The 24,647-nt window shown below is 33.2% G+C and overlaps 2 protein-coding genes across 4 annotated transcripts; one reads left to right on the forward strand and one right to left on the reverse strand.

Annotated features, from left to right (window-relative positions):
* Positions 1–8: 8 nt before the first annotated feature.
* On the forward strand, positions 9–21,942 carry LOC130443966 (probable methyltransferase-like protein 15 homolog). Of its 3 annotated transcripts, none has more exons than XM_056778894.1 (3): positions 9–492; positions 1,184–1,797; positions 20,965–21,942. In XM_056778894.1, the coding sequence occupies exons 1-2, from the start codon at positions 9–11 to the stop codon at positions 1,777–1,779; spliced, it is 1,080 nt and encodes a 359-aa protein (XP_056634872.1). In that variant the 3' UTR covers positions 1,780–1,797; positions 20,965–21,942. The 3 variants fall into 3 exon arrangements, with proteins under 3 accessions (XP_056634872.1, XP_056634869.1, XP_056634871.1); XM_056778891.1 differs by having other exon boundaries at positions 21,236–21,942; XM_056778893.1 differs by lacking the exon at positions 20,965–21,942 and having other exon boundaries at positions 1,184–1,812.
* On the reverse strand, positions 1,799–23,834 carry LOC130443965 (C-1-tetrahydrofolate synthase, cytoplasmic). Its single transcript, XM_056778890.1, has 15 exons — positions 23,691–23,834; positions 22,108–22,306; positions 18,443–18,579; positions 18,080–18,314; positions 16,153–16,264; positions 11,232–11,457; positions 9,811–9,984; positions 8,172–8,308; positions 6,923–7,071; positions 4,927–5,110; positions 4,435–4,863; positions 4,105–4,357; positions 3,476–3,761; positions 2,072–2,224; positions 1,799–1,984 (listed from the first exon to the last, which is right to left on the reverse strand). The coding sequence occupies exons 1-15, from the start codon at positions 23,819–23,821 to the stop codon at positions 1,895–1,897; spliced, it is 2,895 nt and encodes a 964-aa protein (XP_056634868.1). The 5' UTR covers positions 23,822–23,834; the 3' UTR covers positions 1,799–1,894.
* Positions 23,835–24,647: the final 813 nt, after the last annotated feature.

Genomic DNA, 24,647 nt, shown 5'->3' on the forward strand with positions numbered 1-24,647 from the left:
ATTCAATTATGTTTGCTAGATATATTAAGAAATGTAGATCTCTAAGATGCTTTAGTACATTACCTGAACAAAGTTCTGCTGATATAAAAAAACTTCCTCATATCCCTGTTATGATAGAGGAAGTTTTAAGTTATTTGAAACCTTCAAATAAAAATGTAGTAATGGATATGACTTTCGGAGCTGGTGGTCATAGTCGTCGTATTTTAGAATGTGCCCCAAAAATAAAACTAATAGCTCTTGATAGAGATCCCTTGGCTTCACATTATGCTGAACAATTAGCAGAAGAATTTCCTCATCAAGTAGTACCATTACTTGGACGTTTCTCTGATTTACCTAAGCTACTTCAATCTAAAGGCATACCACAAAATTCGATAGATGGCATACTGTTTGATTTTGGATGTTCATCTATGCAGTTTGATGATGGAAAAAGAGGTTTTTCCATATCGGAAAATGGTCCTCTAGACATGAGAATGGATGGGAATAGATTTCCAGGTAACAATTTATATTTCCTTTTAAATATATTTTCTTAAGTTCTAACACATAACATATTATTTTATGAGTGTTTTGACGCAATTTTCCAAAGAATTGTTCAATCAGAAACAAGAATAATCATAGCTATAATATAATGATAAAAAATTTCTATCCCTGACAAAAGTGGTATTAGAACTTGAGAGTTGATCTTTGGACATTACTGTCAATCTCATTGAGACAATTCAATTCTTTAATTGGTATGAAATAATAAAAATGAGTATTTTTTTATATTGCTTCTGTAATTATTGCTAAAATACTTTCTATCAAAAAATATATAGAAATAAACCTTGAAAGGATCAGTAAGAAATGAGACTTATTGATCTAATATGATATTCAAGTATTCTACTGGGTTTCCACGTACAATACATACACTGGATATGGGGAGATGAAAATGGCATCAAGCCATAGTAGAGCTTATATACTACGAAAACATCCCATAAGCTTAAAGAACTGTATATGTTTTGATTGCTACTAAAGTAAATATAAATAATAAAAAATAAAAATTTTTTTTGAATTGACATTGTTTTTGAAATTACAACTAAATTGAATAAGTAAAAGTGTACCAGACATCCCTATCTTCTCATACTAAGGTTAATAATTTCATTAACTTTATATCAATTGCACAATAAATGTAATTTTCTATTATTTCAAGATTCTATAAGAGCAGCGGATGTTGTTGCTAAAGCAACAGAAGAGGATCTTTACAAAATAATCAAAACATATGGTGAAGAAAAGCAAGCTAGAAAAATAGCTAGAGCCATTGTAGAAGCACGATATATGTTCAAGACCCTAACGACAACACAAGAATTATCAGATATAGTAAAATCTGTTTGTATAGAAGATTTCAGATTGGATAAATTACATCGTGAAACGCATGTAGCTACAAAAACTTTCCAAGCTCTTAGAATTTTTGTTAACAACGAATTGAATGAAATGAATTATGGATTAATTCTAGCCCACAGATATTTGAAGTTAGGAGGTCGAATAGTAACGATTACGTTTCATTCATTAGAAGATACAATTGTAAAGAGACACTTAACTGGAAATATGTTGGGACATACTGTTAATCCACTTCCATTAAGGTTTAGTAACCAATCACTTTCTGTAAGCGAAGAAATAGTCAAACATATCATGGAACCGCAGTGGAAAATGCTACATCAACACGTTATAACACCTAAGTATGAAGAAGTAGAGAATAATCCTAGAAGTAGATCTGCCAAATTGCGAGCAGCTGTTAAAATCAGATAGTTATGTATAAATAAATAAGTAAGTAAATGAAAACAATTTTATTTATTTCTTCAAGACTTGAAACATTTAGTATATGGATGTGCCTTGGTATTTCCAAATGTATTTTTGATAGAACTTAGAAGAGACCCTCAATTTCTCCCGTTTCAATGTTCAAGTCAATGTCGTATATAGCAGGTCGTGTTGGTAATCCAGGCATTTTTGTTATCTGAAAATAAAATTGAAAAAAATATATATTAACAACATACTTTTGGATGAAATGTAAAATGTCTAATAATAAAATGAAAATACTCACTTCTCCTGTCAATGGAATTACAAACTCTGCTCCTACTGATATGGACATATCTCTTATTGGAATGATGAATCCTGTTGGTGCACCTTTAATTGATGGATCTGCCGTCAAGGATAAAGGTGTCTTTGCCATACATATCGGAAGATTTCCATAACCCTAGATAAACATCACTCATTAGTGTTACACCAGCCGTTATATATTTAACTAGTGTTATGTATGGGTAGTACAGCATTAACTTTATTTATTTACACCACCCTATAGCCTAAGGGCCTATTAAATGGTAGAAAAGACATACATAAGAGTTAACAAATTGAACAATTAAAGTTAAATTTAGCACCTGGAAAGTGGAATAAAGAGTGGGACCGAATGGCAACCCGAGGAGTTATATGACAGCCATTCTGGACAGTCAATTTTGTAAAGGAATATCAAGGAAGAACACATATGTCTATCGCTAGATCATTTAAGTTAAAGCGTTGGAACAGTGTGTGTTGAGGTATATCTTCTGGTGGTTAAATCTTTTTAAACCTGAACTGCATATATTTAACACACTTCTGTGAATATTATTTATACTGATATGAGGTTTCTAAAGGCTCCACTAAGAATAATATTAACATGCTCAACAAAGTTCAATTTACTATCAAATGTAACACCAACATCTTTGAAGTGGTAAACAGAATGAAGGTGAGCATGACGTGTTCTAGACATTGATTACATACATACAATGATCGCGCTCTTGACGTCGAACTTTCTACTTGTTACGCGTTGAACGTCAAAAACATAACCTCACTTTTCTAGTGTAGTTTGTAGTTGCAGATACCTTGAAAAATTGCTTCTCTGAGTGAAAGGCTGATAGAGTTAGTACGTGCTCGTGAGTGTTTATATAATAATCGGCTGGATACCAGAAAACTTAAATTTAGCAGAATATAGGGAATGATTTTCCCATTTGAAAATTCCATGACAAAACTGGTGATTAACTTGCTGATCTAATCGACAATCAGGTTTTCTTATTTAATGTTTTGTTGAGTCTCTGCTCAAAAGTTGATCGTATAAACCCCAATTCTTTCTTCTATGTTTAAAAAATTCGTTCATTTAAGTAGATATTTCTATTCGAATTGAGGGGTCTCATCCACCAACGCTGTCTCATCCACCAATAAAAAAATTTTTCTTAGTATTTTATCTTTTAAGATGATAACTTTAACTAAATACCTATATTATCAGAAAACGTGACGTTCTGCGAGCAAATGAAAGTTATTTTCGGATTTAGCACACCCAAAAACATGAGTATTACAAAAAAAACCAAAAAAGTTCTCATCTTTTTTTGCAGACTTGTGCTTTGAATACATTAAGAGTAAGTTTGTTGTTACTCAAATATGGTTCAGGGTTCATTTAGATTCAACATATATTTACCTGCTCTTCGTATTGTTTAATTTTCTTCTCCGCAATTTCTGTATAAGAAACTCCACCAGCACCGTACATTTCACGACTAATTATTTCTATTTTTTCTTTAATTGGCCGATTAAGTTCGTATAAAAATTTGAAATTACTCGATTGTGAAGTAGCATCGATAACAGCCTTGGCTAAATCGATGGCTCCTTTACCACCGAGTGCCCAGTGTTTGGAAACCACGGCATCAAATGCACCAGATTGTTTGCAAGCTGTTCTCAATAATTCAACTTCAGCATCTGTGTCAGTTCTACAATAAGAAGATATATGATATATCAACAATGTATATATTTTTTAATCATACTCGTCTTGATTTTAAGTATTTTTTAATTGAAGTTGAACAGATTTTTATTTGAATATTCATATGTTAATATAAAATTATATTTTAATAATGTTGAGAGTACTACATTTATATTTGTGCGCATGTGTATTATTATGCAGAGAGCGCATGATCTTTTCTAAGTGTGGAAGAGCTCATGCGCACGACGTGTGATACAAAATGATTAGGTTAGGATTAAATAAATAAAAACGATTAATCGACAAAAACTTTTAAGAAACAAGCCAGAACTTCAAATTGGAATAATTATACGTACTGACGATGATTTATTGCCACAACTACCGGTAGACCAAATTTAATAGCGTTGCTAATATGTTTAAGCACATTAGGAATTCCTTTGCGTAACAATTCCAAGTTTTCTTCGGTATATTCAGATGCCAATGGCGTACCTGGGGTAACTAATGGACCACCACCATGCATTTTCAAAGCTCTAATAGTGGTTACTAGTACCACAGCATTTGGAACATCACCAGACGCTCTACATTTGATATCAAAAAATTTTTCCATACCTGGGGGATGTATATTATATAATATTGAGTGAGATTTTGGACATTGTTATATCAAAATAAATTTATGTAAAACTTACCAATATCTGATGAAAATCCAGCTTCAGTTACAAGTATACCATCTTCTCCAACTAATTTCAAACCAATTTTGTCGGCTATTATAGAATTGGATCCATGAGCGATATTGGCAAAAGGTCCAGCATGCATGAAAACTGGAGAACCTTCTAAACTTTGAAGTAGAGTAGGTTCAATAGTATCTTTAAGCAACACCATCAAAGCACCGGTAACCCCTAAATCATCAGCGGTAACAGGTTTGTTGTTTTTATCGAAAGCTACTACCATATTCGCTAATCGCTGCTTAAAGTCACCTAAATCTGTGGCTAAAGCTAAGATAGCCATAATTTCACTAGCCACACTTATTTGGAAACCTTCTTTTCGTGTTAAACCTTTTTCAGTGGGAGATTCTCCAATGGTAATTTGTCGAAGGTAACGGTCATTAATATCCAAAACTAAAATTGACAAAATTATATAATTACTATTGAAAATTACGGACTGCAAAATTTTAGATCTACCTCTATTCCACACAATATTGTTAGAATCGATATTCAACCGAGCAAATTTTGTTTTTTCTTCTGACGTAAGACTATCTGGATCAGTTTTGTTGATTCCTAATCTTTGCAGACGTCTCAATTGAATATTGGAGAATTTCCTGGTGCCTTTTATCTTTGGAACAAGACGGTCGTACAAAGCTTGATCCTTAAACATAAAATTTCCAAAATAAATGGAACTAAATATTTTTTAGTAGATAGAAAATATAATTATGTCGAGTATAGTTCTGTTTTGGACAGGAAAAAAGGGTTCCCTGAAGATGTTAATGGGAATAGACCAAAGGGCAGGAATGGCTACGCCTGTCTGGATTATTTCATATTGTCGACAATTTGGCTGATGAACAAGCTCACCATCCAGATGAATCCATTAATGATAACTTTTTTGTTAGTAGTTTCATCTGCATATAATAAATCATTTAATGTCATACTTATACTGTGGCACTCAAATAGTTTTGTAAGTGAATTTAAAACAAATTTTTCTTCACTTTCACAATTTTTTGAAAAATATCAGCTCTGCTTAGTTCAATAGCGGCTTTTATTACTCAAACAGCTTGTGATAACGTTTTGTATTTATTTTGTGACGTTTAAATATGGAAAATAGTGAATTTAAAATTACAAACTAATTTTAGAAACATAAGCATGGAAGTTGAGGACTTCTTTTGTTATGATCCCGAGAAAAAATAGCCACGAAACAAAATCACGAATGCTAAGAACAAGATTTATAGTCGCCAAAGAGGATCTAGCATCGGTAGAACATTTTAAGGTAATATCAGAAATGATGTGCTACTTCTAGATCAAAGTAGGAAAAGAAAATGAGAGCATGTTAAATACACATGCACCAAGAAAGAACGAATGATTAGAAAGCACCCTAAACATGAGGAAACGAATGAGAATGGGAGCTTGTTGTTGCTAGCTTAAAATCGTATGAAGATTCATAAAAGAACTTGGCTGAGTCCTTACGGACAATATTATAACCAAATAGATCATTGCCTGAATCAACGTGAGTTTATGAATAAAATAAACAATGTCGTAGTTACCTAGGAGCAGACACAGACAGCGATCATATTTCAAAATTAGCGGAAATCGAAGAAAAACTACAAAGAAAGAGAAAACAAAATAATAGATCCAATAAAAAGTTCCAAGTGGAAAAATTTATAGAAAATGAAACAAGGAGAGCAGGATATGCAGAAAAAAATTGAACAACGCTAATACAAATAGAGAGCCTTAATATAAACAATGAATGGAAACACATAGGAGAAACCATGAAGAAAGCTACAGATAAAAAAGAAAGAGAGTGGATGGTTCGACAAAGAATGTAAGAAATAAATTGTAAGTTTTAGTATATTAATTTAATAAACTGGACAATAGTATAAGGTTATAAAGGAGATTAATAGTATTGTATAAGCGATGCCAATTAAAAAATTTTCGGAAGCATCTAAACCAAGCGTTGCAATGTTCACAAGGAACCCAAATTAACTATGAACAAGAGACATTACTTACGTTGTACCATGCCATTCGACTTGTTACGTTTTTCTTCAAACATTTTGAATATTGCTTTGTTCACGTATTGTGCCACAGTAGTCACTTCGGATTTATTTATTATAACATTCGAGTTTTTGATGAAATCAATTTGTGTTAAAGTAAGAAAAAATAATAAATTAATTCATACATTTGACGAAAGAGTGAGTTTTCAGAGGTTAACAGTGATTATATCTTTAGTTTTCGCCATGTTTTTGGTGTCGTCTGTCAAAATTTTATATGAATCTGATCGAAAAATGGACGGTTATGCGCATGTCGATTCGTCTTCTATTATCTCATCCTACATATTCATCTAATCTGACTCCTTATTGTTTGGAAAAATTGGAAGCTATATGTGTGATATAGAAACGTTTTTACGGAATGGTAACTCTTTCGTCAAATAGTCCTCATATCTTAGAGCTTATTAAAACAATATATTTACTTTTTGAGTGGCTTCATGGAAAATTCTGGCATCTAATTGGGCTGCTAGTAAATTATTAGCAGCAGTAATTGCATGGATGTCTCCTGTCAAATGAAGATTCACGTCCTCCATTGGTATAACTTGGGAATATCCACCACCTGCTGCACCACCTAAAATTCGATAATGATATTCTAAAATATGTCGAGAACTGTACAAAAAGCTTTTTTGTCCTATATTCTTCTTCACTAAAACTATTTATAACCTTTCGAATGTCAGAGAGAGAACTTTCGAAAAAAATTATTGCTGTTTGTTCCAAAATCTGAAATACCATCATCAGATATAAAATTTGAGCTGTTGCATACGAGGTTAACAAAAAATCTGAGTAAGGCACGTTAATTTTTGACAATATAAAATTATTTTAAAAAAACTCAAAAAAATTGTATTTTCACGCAGAAAAAAAATTTTTTTTTGACATTTTCTTTGTAAAAACACCTCAAAGTGAGAATAATTTCGCATACACCGGATTTTTTCACGAATGGTTATTCGAATTATAATTAGAAAACTTCTAAAACATCGAATGGCTTTTTAGAGATCTATATAGCGTGCGATCTGTCTAATAGTAGTGAAACTACGCGCCGCTGCGAAGTTACCTGCAGTGCGGGGATGTGTCAACTCTCAAAAACTCTCATTACAATCTTCCTATTCGTATAGTTCACGAGTCACGGACGCCATCTAGCGGTCACATACTAAATACCAGTTTACAGTTAGGTTAGGTTAGGTTGGTGCCAATTTTGTATAAAAAAAAGAAATTAAGATCAAGAAGGATCGATTTGAGAGAAGGAGGAACAAATTGGGATATGCACTTTTAGTATCGTTTTTCGTTTTTATCAAAAGACGAACAGAATATGTGGGATTTTATAGGTTTGAACCAATCTGCTAGTCTGGATTGTTCTAGGAACGGTTACTGGAAGCGTTTTAATGATAAACGGTTAACGAACGGGTTGGAACGGTAACTGCCCGGCTGGAACACGTAATTTCTATTGCGCAGAATCGTCAACGTACCAAGGACGGTTTTTTGATAGGTTGGAACAAACCTTATAATATAATTATATGGAATTATTTCATGTTGTTATCGAGTTTATATTAAATATAAATAAATATTAAACACTAATTAGTACTTTTACCATCGATTCTTTGTAATAACTTCGTTTGGTTTTAAGTCAGCTTATGGTATTTTGAACTACACTAAATTCAACCCTATACTTAATACCTTTTATTCCAAAAGTTGGACCCTGTGATGGTTGTCTCATGGTAGCAAAAGTATTCTTTTTCAAATGAGTCGATAAAGCTTGTACCAGTCCCAATAGGGTCGTACTTTTACCTTCTCCCAACGGAGTTGGTGTCATTCTGAAACCCAGGAAAATATTGGCAAAAATTGATAATCGTATCATAAATCAAAGTACTAACAGTTAGAAATCGTTTCGTTCGTTAGAAAACAGTTTGCATGAAAAATTTGTCACTTTCATGCTTTGATAACTTCTGTACTCATTGAATATGCTACTAAATTAAAAGAACTTTAGAAGGTATACTTCAAATTCGAGATTATTTTTCGAATTTACACGAACTGAAGCATTAGGGCTAGACGCGTACATACAACTTTCCATTATTAAGTCGAAATCGATGGACGTCAACAATTTCATCTCGACTCAACTATTTAGTTGTCCATTGACCTTGCGTTTTTCAGAGGACACAACTTTATTTGATAGATGTGTGGGGATAGGTCATTGGGAGCTTAACTGCAAGTTTATGTGGTTGCAATTCTTGTCCCCCGGTCACCATCTTGGAAAAAAGGGTGCAAACACCTTTTTCGTTATATCTCTCGAACTATTCATCGTATGAAAAATTTGTGAAGACATAATTTGTGGCAAATCGCTTTGCCTAAAATTATGTTTATATGACATTCTGTCATAAGTCGTTAATTTAAAAAGTTATGAGCTAAAAAGTGTCTTGATTTTTTTTCAACAAAAAATTATCTCAAAACAATCTTTTAGATCTTCTTTTGAGGATTAATTTTTTGAATTTTATTAATTTTTGTGGGTCTAAGAGCGCTCCAAAAATACTCACAAAATTGTGGCGAAAACGAAACGTTGATAACTTGAAGAGTTACTAAGAAATATTTTTAACTTTTACAGAATGAGTGAAAGAAATTTCAATGGAATCATATAGGTAACACACATACAAGATCCTCATATCCTTCTCGACCCACCTCCTCCCTTTTTTTTTTTAATTAACATCTGAATATTCTTTCTACGACATGAGATACAGCGCAGGTCGCTTTTCTATACATTCAATGAAGTGCTCGACTTCATCTACGAAAACAGTTCCCACCATTTCGAGAACACCCGAATAGTTCTAAGATCGTCCAAACGATAAAACACAATCGATCTGAATAGGGCATCGACTGTTCAGTGGTGTGTGTGCGTTCTTCAATACAAGGCTATGGACAAAGAGTCGGCGAGCGATAGTTCTACTTTTTAGTCAAAAAGCAGTTGATATATTTTTATTTTTTGATTTCTTGTGGAACTCTGCATAGACAGTCCAGCGGCACTAAAGCTTTGCAAAGCATGACCTCCGGATCAAAGACTCAAACATCTAGCTGCAGAAAAGAACTACACTAACATACACAATTACACTATCTGACGCGCGTTTCGATAACCAAATTATCGTCTTCAGAGATTGAAGGTAAACTGTTCACCTTCAGTCTCTGAAGTAGTGGAAAAATTTTGTATCCGTGGAGAGTTCCTAATGTATAATCCAAAGGTTATTTGATATTTATATTGTTAAAATGAATATGCAAGATATAAATACTATTATTTTGAGCAGTGTATTAAGTAGGAAATATAACTTACCCTGCAACAACAACATATTTTCCATTCTTTTGATCTTTGAGCCTATCCAATACAGTTAAAGATATTTTAGCCTTTTTACTTCCGTATTGCGAAATTTCCGATTGGTAAATACCAATTTCTTCTGCCAATACTGTAATGTCTTTCGGTGTTTGAGCTCTAGATATTTCAATATCACTTGAAATTGAAAAAAAAAATTGAGTTCCAGATGATTTATTATAGAGTTTTACAAATGACAGTTTTACAAATATTAGAATATGATAAGATTGTATATAAAACAAGTGTCAAGTAGCCGCTCGGGGTAGTGAACAATTTGTTGAAATTGCCACATTGGGACGGTAAAAAGTAAAGCAAACGATGTATTCAAATAAATTAGGTAATAAGTGGTAGATAATGGTAAGTTTAGGGTATAAATGCACCCCACCGTTTTCTGATTAAAAACTGTTTAAACAAATAAGAAGCTTACAATAGAATACGGGCTTTCGAACTTTGAAAGCTGGTAGCAGCCACGTTATTGCAGCTAGATTTACGAAATTTGGTGTCAGGGATTCAGTCTGTTTTGTCAAATCACCCCTGGATAGATATGACGTTCAACAACATGTGCAAACGATAACATTGGACAAATTTGAATTCACTAGTTCATTCAACTAACACCTGTAAGTCGACAAAATACAAACAACATCTCCGGTATTTCGTAAACCAGAACTAGTCAAATATTACGTTATGTCTTCGGCCTTCACCCGTACAAACTTCAACCGACTCTGGAGGTGAAGATAAACATACCATAAACAAAAAGTGTTCGCTTTAACGGATCTGAAACAGTTGACAACTAATCCTAGTTTGATCCGAAACTTATCTTCAACTCTAATTATGGATGAAATTGTCTAATTTGGGATATCAATCCAAACGGGAACCAAGATTGATAAATTCATTTAAAAAAGTGAAGATTTGAATCAATAGACATCTTTGGCCTATATTTTTTGAGAGCTACGTTAGCCAGGCTGTCACTAGCATCGGCAAACGCTTTAAGATGATTAATGGAAGGTAGTTTAAACAAGGGAGCCACTACATACCACATTGGACATTACGCACAAGCGATTTGAGAAAATAATCACTTCACAAGGAGCTAATCGCTAATTCCGGGGACCCTCAATATAACCTTTGTTTTTAGCCAAATTGAACCTGATTTAAGAGCCAAAGTCAAGGAAAATTTTATTTCAGAAACACGCCACATTGAGAAGCAGCCGTGGAACGAAATAATAAAAATAAATTCATACCACTCTTTGATTTAATTAGATTTGAAGACAACAGCGCTTAATAAAAGGCCCTATATAAAGTGACAATACCCAAATAGCAGATAATTTTGTTTCCTATCAGTTTATGGGTGAAACTAATTCTACAATGATCAAAGAATTGATATCTACCTTGGTACTGGCGTCAACAACTTTAGGGGAAGAGGTGTTAAATTCCAAGACCTGTTTATTAATTTCTGTGCTGCTTTTTGGGCACTGTCTACTGTATTTTTCATCAACATTGCGACTGTCATAGGTCCAACACCACCTGGTACGGGGGTTATGTGGGATGCTACTTCTTTAGCCTCTTCGTAAGCTACATCACCAACTAGCCGATGACCACTCTTCTTGGTAGGATCTAAATCAATTATTGATAATTTTGTGAGAAGGAAAATACCAAGCATTCATCTAATCAAATCATATTCGTTTTGTTTCAAACTGTAACTATTTATTCGAACATTGTACTCGAAATTAAAATATCTTACACTTCATTAAAAACGATTATTTCGTTTATAACTATCGTTAGTAACAATAAGGATTATTATATGGTAAAAAATCACAACGTGTTTGTTGATAAACAATAGTGTGGAATAATAGTATGGGCTGTTTTGAATTAGATACAGCAGACGCCAACTAGCATTTATGATTGTATTGAATCACCTTCCAGTAGCATAGAATAGAAAAATAATTTTTATATATTTATAGAACAGAGAGATTACATCAATTCACCAAATTTTTCAAACAAACATATGTCTAACAAGGCGTGGATCTGGAAAAATTCCTTTCATAGGACCACACTTTTTCACAGGTCTCGAAAAGCGTCTCAAAAACGAGAAAAAATCCGAAACATGGAATAAGATCCCTCAATTGAAACAATCGAAGAAATTTCTTTCCTATTCCACCAGCTGGTCTCAAAAGGCTCCTTCATTGGTTAAAGACGAGCTAAGGAGAGTTACTGCTTATTGAACACTGTTTCATGAACTACCAACTGAAGAACATCGGAAGAACTCCCGATAGCTTTTACTGTTTCTATAAAGAACCAAAGAAAACCGTCCAACACCTCCTTTGTAAGTGCTAGACAGTCCATAAACGGTACTTACAAGATTTTTAAAGAGCCACATAGCCCCCAGATAGGTTTAGCTCACTTTTCAAGTTGCTACCTGACTGTTGAATAGTCCATAGGTCATAGTGTTAACTCAATTAAAAATTCAACAAACAAATATTTGCATTCCCTCATCGAATGTGATTATTCACAAAATAATTTCAACTAATAACGTAAATCAAATTTCTTTTTACATTGTTACATTTGATTTTTATTTACAAAAATCAAAATCGTAACTGCTATTGTAATAAAAAAGACTTACCCATGTTTTTATTGTATTTTCTTCTACTTTATATTATAAATAAACGATAAGAAATGTAGTTTTATATCAGTGGATAATAAACGACTTCCTATATACGAGTAAGTGATAAACGATTTGTCTAATTAACACTTTAAACTTAGCATACTCAGTACTTATATCCAACAATGTTTAAACAATAAACCCGCATTCAGTAAACAAATATAGAGATAAATGTATATAAAAAAAACAGTTGATTGTGGGTATTAACTATCAGATTGCGTAATGGAATCCCTTCCTAAGAAATTGGTTCATATTACTAGCACGAAACTCAATGATAAATTATTCTTTTCCTGCTAACCGATTACGCAACAAGTGCAAATAGGATTGATCAAAGTTAGAACGTAAAAGAATTTATAAATATCCTTGATTTATTCAAATTATTATCAAATACGAGGTGTGATCACGACATAAATAAATTCTATTTAATATTAGATATATAAGTGACATTATTTGCAGTGTCCGTCGAGTAACATGGATTTTGATTTTGTTGTTTAAAGTTGAATGTTGAAAACCAAGTTTCAAATACGTTAGAATCTATCTTTGGTGCTAATGTAGTAAATAGAAGACTGTATACAAGTGGTACAAGTTGTCTCGAAACGAGAGTTTATTGAAAAAATATTTATTACATATTGAAATAAATTGCTGAAAATTTATTTCTTAAGAATTACTTAGTAAAAATGTAAACCGTTGCGATCATGACATTCGTTTAATTTAAGCACTAAAATTGCCTATGAAATCTCCATGATTGCCGCCATTTTGTGACGAATATTTTCTTTTAAGAAAGGCAATAAACTTGACCCCAATAACTACCGCCCCATTAGCCTTACACCAATCATCTGTAATGTTATGGAATCTATAATTTCAGAATATGTCAGTGAATTTGTTTTGATCGAAAAAATAATACTTAAACAACAACATGGATTTGTAAAAGGACGTTCAATGACGAATCTACTTTGGTGTGTTAATCTTCTCCTTCTTTTAATGCTTATCCATTAATGGATGTTCGCGACCACATTTTTCATGGCTTCTCTATCTCTAGCGGTATGGATCAATGTCTGAATATCTTGTATACCCGTCCACTGCCTCACGTTCCGTAACCATGACATCCTCTTCCGTCCCAATCCTCTCTTACCTTCAATCTTGCCCTCGACCATCAGATGAAGGAATTGATATTTATGGCCTCGCATTGTATGGCCAAGATATGCAATCTTTCGTTTCTTCACGATGTTAAAGAGTTCACGGTCTTTATTGATACGCCTGAGAATATCCTCATTCCTCACTTTGACAGTCCATGGTATCTTCAGGATTCTACGATATACCCACATTTCGAATGCCTCTAATTTGTTGATGTTTTTCTCCTTAAGGGTCCAACCCTCCATCCTGTAAAGAAGCACTGTCCAAACGTAGCACCGCACAAGTCTCAGTTTAAGATCAAGATCAAATCAAAATTTTATGAATGTACTTCGAGCTTGTTCAATTCGGCATTTTATTTCACCGTCCGACGACCATTCTTCATAGAGCCATGTTCCTGGATATTTAAATTTTTCTACCCGTTCTATAGGTTTTCCATTATATGTTACTCTAGATTTTCTAAACGTATTCGCTTCCCTAGTGATAATCATGAATTTAGTTTTTTTGATGTTGATGTTTAATCCCATGTTTTGGCTATGTCCGCCTATTAGTTGTTGTAGGTCATCTATATTATCTGTAATCAGTACTGTGTCATCGGCGTAACGTATGTTGTTGACCCAGACTCTATTAACTTTGATCCCAATAGTCTCTATCTTCAATGAATGGAAAAAATCTTTAGACAAGAAAATCCTAACGGACATCATTTATCTAGATTTTGCGAAAGCGTTCGACCGAGTGCCAAAACGAAAATTACTGTATAAATTGGCATACGAGGTGATCTACTGGAGTGGATTGACTCATTCTTAACAAAAAGAAAGTTCTGTGTGAAAGTGGGAAATTGTTTTTCAACTGAGAAATCCGTATTAAGCGGTGTTCCGCAGGGATCAGTACTGTGTCTTCTCTTATTTATAATATACGCAAGTGACCTCCAATTTCATATTCAATGCAACAAAGTTTTCTATGCTGACGATTCGAAAATTATCGCTGATTCATCTCTTCATATAAATCTTCAAGAAGACTTGGATTCTAAGTGGTGCTCAGACTGGATGTTGCCTCTTTACTTAGGCAAAAACAATCCGAGACATACATCATTCCTAAACGGTCACGCCTTAAATGAAGTAAATTTTTGTAATGATCTCGGTGTTACAATTACTACGGATTTGAGTTGGTCCGAACATGTTATAAGTATCCGGAATGTGGTATCCGGAACTAGTGCGGGATAAAGATCTTCTCGAAAAAGTTCAGCGTCGATCAACCAGACTATCCTTGGGATGTACAAGACCTAGTTATACAGAAAGACTAAATATAATGGATTTACCGACCTTCGTCGTCTTGGGGATATGATAATCACCTATCGCATTTTAAATTTCAAGTATGGTAACTTAAGAAACATATTTAATGTTGACACTGATAATCGGCTTCGAGGACACAGATGGAAATTGAATAAAGAAATATTCACTTGCCGGACAAGGCAACGTTTTTTGTGTAATCGTGTTTTTTCAACATGGAATCATCTACCTGAGGATATTGTAACGGCACCGTCTGTCAATATTTTTAAGAATAGACTGGTACTTTAATTACTTTAATTTTTGTAATATTTATAGTATATTTTAGGGCTTATGGATCTTAGGGTCCCTGCCCGTACCTTTTTGGGATAATAATAATAATTCTGGGTCAGTTTGTTAGCGTAAACTTTAGATTTGACATAACCTCACAGGAAAATGTCCATTGATCTAAAATCGGAACTGCGGGAAGGCCATCTTATGTCACCTTTTCTGGAGATCAATTTGCCAGTGTGTGAAGCTGCTCCGATATGCTGGAACCATTTTCTTTGGCTATAACCTTCAAGATTTTGCAGTTCAGCACATCTGCACATATCGTTCTGAATTCACTGCAATTGTGCGCCCCCTTTTATCTTCAAAAAAGTCACTTTAGGCGATTGTAGGGGTTTCTGATGTTTGTGTTTTGGATTGGTTGTACTCAAGTAGCGGCAATTTTGCTTATTAAGATGAAAATGAGCTTCACCCGAAAATAAGATATTGATAAAATGAGGCACCAACCGTATTTTGTAAGGGCGCAGCCCTAAATATTTGTGTAAAATGCGAAAAAATGATGATCCATACACGTTTAAGCCAACAGCAAGCTCCCGAATAAATCGTCACGAACCCTTTATACGTTTTCGAGACTAGAAGACCATGGGCGCCCAGATTTTGGTTTTTCCAGTACTGATAAAGTCTCTTCAAACTCCTCAACTATTTTTCATGCAGTCAAGTGCCTGGCGCATCATTCAAATGACCAAGAATTAACCTTTTTATACTTCACGCACGGTTCGCTCCCAAGAAATGGTCCATAGAGACTAAATTACCAAGAGCCAGGTTACCGATTGACATACTTCCCGTGCCTCTCCGAATAGCTGAGGTCACGTAATAAACAATACAACCTTACACATTATATGAGCGATTTAAATGTAAACATTGAAGAACATTGAACAGTAAACGAAGAGTAGTTTCATGACTTACCTGGAATAGCAGTAATACCACAGTCAATAACAACAGCTCCTGGTTTGATCCAACTACCTTTTACTAATTCAGGTTGTCCTATACCAACAACTAATATGTCGGCTTTCTGGCACTAAAATACAAAGTACAGAAACCAAAATAAGAAAAAAGGAATCAAAACCTAAGACGTAATTAAAATATCGCTAGGCAAAAAAGGAACCTAGCAAATAAGAATTAACCAACAGTGCCTAGAGGAATTTCAAAATTATCTAGTATAATTCAGTTTAGAAATAAAATAATTGAAGAGGATGAATTAACATCAGTGAGGGAGCATTTGCAAATGATGTTATACTAATAGCAAGTAACAGAAATGAACAAGAACAAAAGTAAAGGTGATTGGGGAGACTCAGATACACTGCAACAAGTTAAACACTAACAATATCTAAGAACAATGATAGGAGAAAACGGACAGATATAAATAGAAGAATTGCAACAACCAATAAGCTGTATCACGCCGTGAACACTAAATTCATGATTAAAGAAGTTTTGTAACTGACAAACAAAAGCCAAAAATCGATTTTATTCATCAAAGCAACCGTGTGTGTAGAAGGATTTGTCTTTTGCTTCAAAATAAGCTTCAGTTTCAGCAATTGTATCCTCATTTGATCTGCATTTCTTAACCGCGAGCATTTTTTTAGATCGGCGAACACCCAGTTGTCATTGGGGATCAGACCTGAACTATAAGGTAGATGAGGAAGCAATTCAAAGTGTAATTTGTTTAATTTAACCGTTGCCATCGACTTGTGGATCGGTGCATTGTGAAACAGTGGTTTTTCCTTCGACAAATGAGGCCGTTCTTCGTTGATTTGTGCATTTAAACTATCCAACAACTTTATTTAGTATTCGCTACTGATTTTCTCTCCCTTTGGTAGATAGTCGATGAATAATATTCCAAGCGTATCCCGAAGTACTGAATCCATAACCCTCCCAGCTGACTGCTGTGCCTTGGACGTGGTTCACCGGCTGCAGTCCGGTGATCGATCCATGTTTCATCCATTGTCGCATGTCGATGCAAAAAATCTAATTTATTACGTGTAAACATTATTTTTTCATCAAGAAACAATGATAAATTACCACAAGAAAATTGTTTTAAATTCATTGTTTTAAAAAAAACCTAAAGTAGCTTCACTTAAATGGCTGTCACTTTTTTCTGACTAATCGAAATGTCATGAAATTTCACACCTAGTCTTTTGAAAGTTGGTACTTCATAAACGTCATATGGTAGCGCCATCTGTGTGTTAGTCACACGAAATAATTATAAAGAAAAAAGACAGTTATAATAGTAGGGACACCTACAATGAATGAAGAAAAAACGATCAGTTAAAAAAGGTTAAAAAAAGAAAATTTAACATTTATTCTTACAAGTTTTTTATGATGTAGGCACCTATTATCTTGATGCCTCGAATATATGGTTTTAGATTCAAATTTTGTAAGAAAATAGGTTAGGAGAGAAAATAATTCACATAGAATATTCTAGACTTTAGTCATTCGAATGTTTGTATGATTTAGTAAGAGAGATTCCAAAAGCCACTTGTGTCACATTTTGCTCTGCTAAGGAGGGAGAACGGCGTCGCAGAATTATTAAAAAATTCTAAATTCAGAAACCAATTTTTTGACGAATTATTACATATCATTCCTTCATCATTATGTCATCTATATATGAGCAAATAGCTTAAAAATGATGATATTTAGATCCCAAAAAGTATGGGAAAATTATTGCACCAAGATTTTTGCAAAAACGAGATACTGCTGCAGAAACAAGTTGGCACAATGTGTTAATCCTTGATGCTACAAAATTTCAAGACGGAAGACTCGAAATTATGAGTATCTACCAACTCATACGTATCTAAATTATGAAGTAAATCTTAGTCATGACAATTTGACTTACCACTCCTTTTAAATCCTTAGTTTTGGAATGGCACACTGTGACTGTAGCGTGATTCCATTTAAGTAGTTCAGCGATTGGAGTACCGAGTATTTTACTTCTTCCCAATACCACAGCGGTAGCTCCTGCTATGTTAACTCCGGTTCTTTTGATAAGCTCAATTACACCATTCGGAGTACACGGGAGAAACGATGATAGTTCTCCAATAGCCACTTTACCTTCATTAACCGTATTCAATCTAAACGTTACAATAATTTATCAGTTTTTCTATTCAAAGTATGTGTTTAAGATGATTAAAGTGAACTTAAAACATTGACCTAATAACAACTAATTAATCATATCAAACAATAAATAAAATATATTTACCCATCAACGTCCTTTTGTGGCGACACCGCATCGGTTACTAAATTAGAGTTTATTTTATTGTCGGATTCTAATGGCATTTGTACAATGATACCATGAATGCTTGGATCATTATTTAATTCTTCTACTCTATGAAGTACCTAAAATTATAATTTCATATAAGGCTTTATCCATTCAATTTCCTGGATCTTGTCTATCATCTGCCGAGTTTCTGAGATTTTTTAATTAATTGCATTCGATCGGTATAAGGATGGATCTTTCCATTTACATCCCAAAGAATCTACTAGTTCCATTTCTTCAGGTATCTATTTAGGTGACAATGTCTTCTTAGAACTTCCGTTTAGACTCTTGATATACATTTATTTTGGTCAATGCATTCTTCATATCACTTTTAATGGTGGCTTCGTAGTAGTGTTTTCGCTTGCTTTAACTCTACAATGTTGTCTTGATAGATTTATATGTTTTTCGTTTATTTCTTATAAATTTTCCCCAATATTGTATCAGTGCTAATTCACTTATTATCAATGTCTCCTTTCTTTCTTTTCCAATGTACTCTGGTACCCACAACTACAGAAGTACGGCATTTAATGTTTGCTTGGACATCGGACATGATTATTATTCTTTACAGATTGTAGCTATGGTGTGCTCATCCCATTTATATTCTGTATTGAAGTTCTTTATAAAACTTTATTTCTCATCAAACATCTTATAACATATTGCAGGATTCCTGCTACTGACTAGCCAAGGAGTATTTTTTCTGCAATATTCCCTTTATGTTTGGTCTTGATATCATGATATGAGGTGATCTGAGGGTCAGAAATACTGCTATAGTCAGTCTAGCAAGAGTTGTCTTTCATAAACAGATTCGATACCCCAAGCAATAGTTCAATACGTGATAGGTCTCACAATTAGATCCATTTTTAATTTAACTGTTATTTTCTTTTCATGCTTATTCTGCAGGCGTTTACTATTCAGTATCTTAGTTAGGTATACGACCTCCTGTTTACTTTTTTTCAATCAATTTTGATGGATCTGAATACTAAAGAACCAAACAAAATTTCAATGTCAAAATATTTTATTACTGTACATATTCTCCTTTTAATTGGATACATTTATTACAGCGAACCTGCAACGTCTCTAGACCTTTCAAAAAAAATGTTTTTTCTTGCTCTGCAAATCAAACTCCACAGCTTTTATTACCTCCTCGTTGGAAGAAAATTTACGACCTTTTAAACATTTTTTCAGTTGAGGAAAGAGATGATAGTCGGAGTTAGCCAAATCTGGTGAATAAGGGGGGTGTTCTAGTAATTCAAACCATAAATCACGAATTTTTTGCATGGCAATATGAGCTTTGTGTGCAGGGGCGTTGTCCTGCAAAAATAAAACACCTTTTGATAGCTTTCCGCGTCTTTTCTCTTTAATTTTTTCCCTTAGAGTGGTCAGTAATGTCGAGTAGTAATCTCCAGTTATTGTTCTACCCTTAACCAAAAAATCAATCATGATTTATCCATGGCAATCCAAAAAAACTGAAGCAAGAACTTTTCCAGCAGATTTTTGTACAAGAAACTTCTTAAGTCTTGGAGAACCAGAGTGTCGCCATTCCATAGATTTTTGCTTTGTTTCTGGATCGTAGAAATGTAGCCAAGTCTCATCCATAGTAACAATTCGGTTTAAGAAGTTTTCAAATCGAGCACATATCGAATACGATACTTCTACCCTTGCACGTTTTTGGTTAAACATTTTGCATTAAGCAATTTTTCTCATATCCAAATTAACATGAACTATATGATGAACGCGTTCGTACGAAATATTCGGTACTTCAGATATCCGTTTTAGCCCAATTCGACGGTCTGATAAAATCATGTCATGAACTGCGTCGATATTTTCGGGGACTGACACAGAGACTGGCCTTCCTGATCGGTCATCATCTTCAATGGAAAATTTACCTCTTTTGAAGCTTGCAGTCCAATTTTTCACGGTCGCATACGAAGGACATTTATCACCAAGGGTATTAAGCATATCTTCTTAAATCTGCTTACCTCTTAACCCTTTTAAATACAGGTACTTGATGATGACTCGATACTCCAATTTTTCGATTTTCACAATTTCGGTAGACATGTTTTTTCTTTTAATTTATTGCGTAACTCTGATTTACTTTTTTTAGCGAAGGCAATGAGATGTTTTGTGGCACAGAGTATTCTCAAATTTCTTACTAGATATGATAACTATGTGATAGGCATGTCCAATTGAGAATTTTTCACTTCAGATTACTTTGGAAAGACACAAAGTGTTTTACGATGATGTTCTCGAACGGAAATTGTGTTATTAATGAAAACTTAGAAATAACTTTTGCTAAAATTCGTTTACATACATTTATTGTATTTAACTATTTCGAAATATTTATTTTTGTCGTAGTTATTTTTTTCCTTGTAGTTTTCAAGTCTTGAATATATAATTAAACATGTTAATTAAGAAACAGCAGATACTATTTCATTTCAATCACGTGAACAAATGTTTCATTTCAGATACTTACACAAGATCAAATTTTTATGTTTATCTGGTATTTATTTAGCGCTAATCTCCAATACATGATTCTTCCGTCGTTACACAGATTAATAAAAGTCATGGTTGATATATTTTTACTTTATTTTACTGACTAAAGATCAAGATAAAATTTTTCTAATCCATTTTACGAAATTAATTAGTTAGTTATGAAATTTGATTGGAATTACTAAATATATAAATAAGTATATCAATAAGAAACTTATCAAATAATTATTTTTTTTATATTGCAAGGTCAAGTGACAACAATTATACAGTGTGTACTGAATAAATACACCACCTAGTTGAGTTCACTTCACAGAACAGGTGCTTCAATCCTGTTTCCACTTGATAGTGGTTCTTTGATCGATCTTCTTTCAACTGAGGAAAGAGCCACTGTAAGGTATCCAGATAAGAATAGCTAGTAGTCAATTTGGGAGAGTCTCTTTGCACTTAAATGATATTTTCATATCGAATCAGCATCTCCACTAACTTGAACGATCTATGACTTGATAGAGAAAATCTTCATCGTCATCGAACAACGATAAGTACTAGTTGTAAATGTTAAACTCTCCGAAACGTTTGGGTTACACGTAGCCAATTCTCGCAATCTGAATCCCTTAAAGGTAACCCACAAAACTTGAGTAGCAACTCAATTTTGATCCTGATACGTACTGTAATACGTGATAAAACATATCTAAGTATCATTTGTTTTATACAATTATTGACCAAAACATTGAGCTTTATTTAAAAGACAAAATTTATGCGAGAAAATATTTTTGGAATTTATTTTGCTGTAAACATCAGAATTGAGTTTAAGTTGGTGCAGTTTAAGCTGGCAATATTGTAGTATTTAATAAGTTACGAAATAATCTCTGAACAGTAACGTTTAGTGCTAGTTATTAGTCGCTGTATATCTCTTATGTAGTTGTAATATATTTCAAATAAATTTGAAATTAACTGATCTTATTCATTATTTGAGTGTTTCAGTACTATCACCAACTTCTTCGACAGTTTTTAGTGGTACTAGTTAATCTCCAAAATGTAAGAATCGAATATAAATACAATATTCATCTAATATAGAAATATCAACAAACGGAAAGTAGGAAAATAGTAAAGACACTTACTTCCAATTCAGTTATGGTTCTTGGTAATTTAATATGTCGAGCTTTTATACCAATTTTAGCGGCTGTCTCTATTTTCATACGAATGTAGACGTTAGAGTCTTCCCTATCTCCAACTTGAACAATCGCTAAACCTGGTTGGAAATTTGGTAAACTATTTTTCATCTTAATGACTACATCTTTCAGTTGTTGGATAATATCTCTACAAGAAGCAAAACTAATTTTAAAGGAATGTGTTATAATAGAAATCTTTAGGAGTTATTTTAAGTTAATGCTTTCTTATAGAGATGGCGCTTGATTTGTAGAAATAGTAGTTTAATGTTCTATGTACATAGTTTTGTTTTAGTAGTTGATTATTATTGAGAAAAGTAAGGTTAAGTTAATATATGGTTTTACCGGGTTTTTAGCACATGGTTGGTTTTATAAGATGTAAGTGATAGATGATGTATATATATGAAGATATAAATAAAATGTATATAAAGACCTAGATTGATTTTAATCAACACTGCTGTGTAACAAATAACAACAGAATGTTTTGACTCGCAGCGGGATCGTCCTTATTTTGAACTAACGCTGTAGGCTTCAGCTAAGACTAATATCAAAATATACACCTTCTGATACTAGAAATCTGAACAATTCAATCATGAAAGAGAAATTCTAATGTAATGTAACACACGTTACCTTTCAACTGATAGTTTAAATACTATAAGGAAGACATGTAGAAATTCAAGGGCTGAGCATCGAGTGATTAAAGCGGGGATAGACAAGCCCTTCATGGGACCCCAACCCTTTTGTGGTATCAGCTACAGAACAATGGAAAACGCACTAAAAAGAAGGTAGATAGGAGTAAAACCAATTATTGGGACAACCTGTAAGGACTCAGACTAAGAAAGAATAATCAACGAATATCAACAGGAGTTCTATCGGAGCACTGTCGACTCAACAAGCACCTGAAGACGCTAGACCTAGCAGATAATGCGTGTGCATATTTGGTTGCATAGAGGACGAAACCTCTATCCACACTCTCTCGAAGTTTGAAACACTAAGGAACTTCACAGAACTACACCTTGAAGAGGATGAAATAGAAGACGAAGATATCTGGCAACTTCAACCATCCCACATTCTTAACTTTAGATGTGGGATTAACAGTCTAAAAGAATATCAAGAAATATTCTTAAGAACAATCTACGTCAAAAAATTCCTCAATTCTATGAAGTTATTGGACAATGTCACGAAGCAACTATGATTGCTGTTTTTAAAACTAAGTTTCGAATATTACAAAACCCACAAAGAATTTTAACTAAAGAATAAAAACATGTATAAGTGGAAAACAAAAAATCGAAAAACCTGAATAATTTGATTTTAATACTTTAATTTTGATCCTGAATAAGTTTTTAATATTTTTAGTATATCATTTAAATAATAAAAACGGAATTTATAACATGTTGTGAAACATGTTAAAAAATTATTAATAAATTCTTTAGTTTCTACATTAAAGGCTGTAATGTAAAACTTTTTTTCATATAAGTAAATACAGAAAATAATATTTGACATTAAATTTCATTATTAAGAAAAAATTCACTTACCTCGATATTTGAGTGCCAGAGATAATTTTACCTTTTTCTAATGACGACATTTTAGTTTTAGCTCTAAAATGGTACAGAAATACTGGTTCTCGATTTATAATATTACTTAATCTAAGTTCAAAAGCTATCATTTTTTGATAACATTTGAATAAATTTTTAGAAATTTCACGTTGCATGGAATAGACAAATATTTTTATTAAACTGTAAAAGTTAAAACGTCCTTAAATCGAAGAAATTTCTGATTAATTGTGAAGAAATACAGATTTTCATGCAATAAACTAAATACCGTATAAGGCATAATAACAATCGATACAGAAATAATATTAGGAAATAAACGAAACGATAAAATAAACCAAACACAAAATTACATTATATTAAAGAAAAATCCTGGATTCATATAGGAAGCTAGTTATAGCATGCAATCAAACGGTACGGAACCCCCGCGCTCACAAAATATTTTGTGAATAAAATACGCATTGTACAGAGAAAAATGAAAATAACGATGCTAGGCCCTTCGCTTAGAAACAAAGTTCCGAATACCTACCCACCAAATATCAGGTAATACTGACGCAATTGAACAAATTAAAAAATTAGAATTGAATTGGTCTGGTCACGTAGCTTTGCAGATGGATGCTGGGGAAAAACAATTTGGGATGGGGAACGTCCAACTAACATATAATAATGGTCATTTCAGTTTTCCTATACTTATACTGATCGTCTAAAAGATATATTCACTATGAAAATACCTCAACCGAAATTAAAACATATATGAACATATTGAAAACAGAAATGCAGCTCAGGTTCCCATGAGAAAATATATCTGTCTGGTAGTGCAAAATTACTTGCGATTTATTTGAATTTGTAAATATTGAGTTTCAGTTGTCCAATATTTGATTTTATAATAATAATGAACTTACCTATGTTCATCAAAAACTTTGAATTGAACGTTTGGTAATT

Source organism: Diorhabda sublineata, chromosome 5 (genome assembly GCF_026230105.1).
Source record: "Diorhabda sublineata isolate icDioSubl1.1 chromosome 5, icDioSubl1.1, whole genome shotgun sequence".
NCBI classification, from domain to species: Eukaryota; Metazoa; Arthropoda; class Insecta; order Coleoptera; family Chrysomelidae; genus Diorhabda; species Diorhabda sublineata.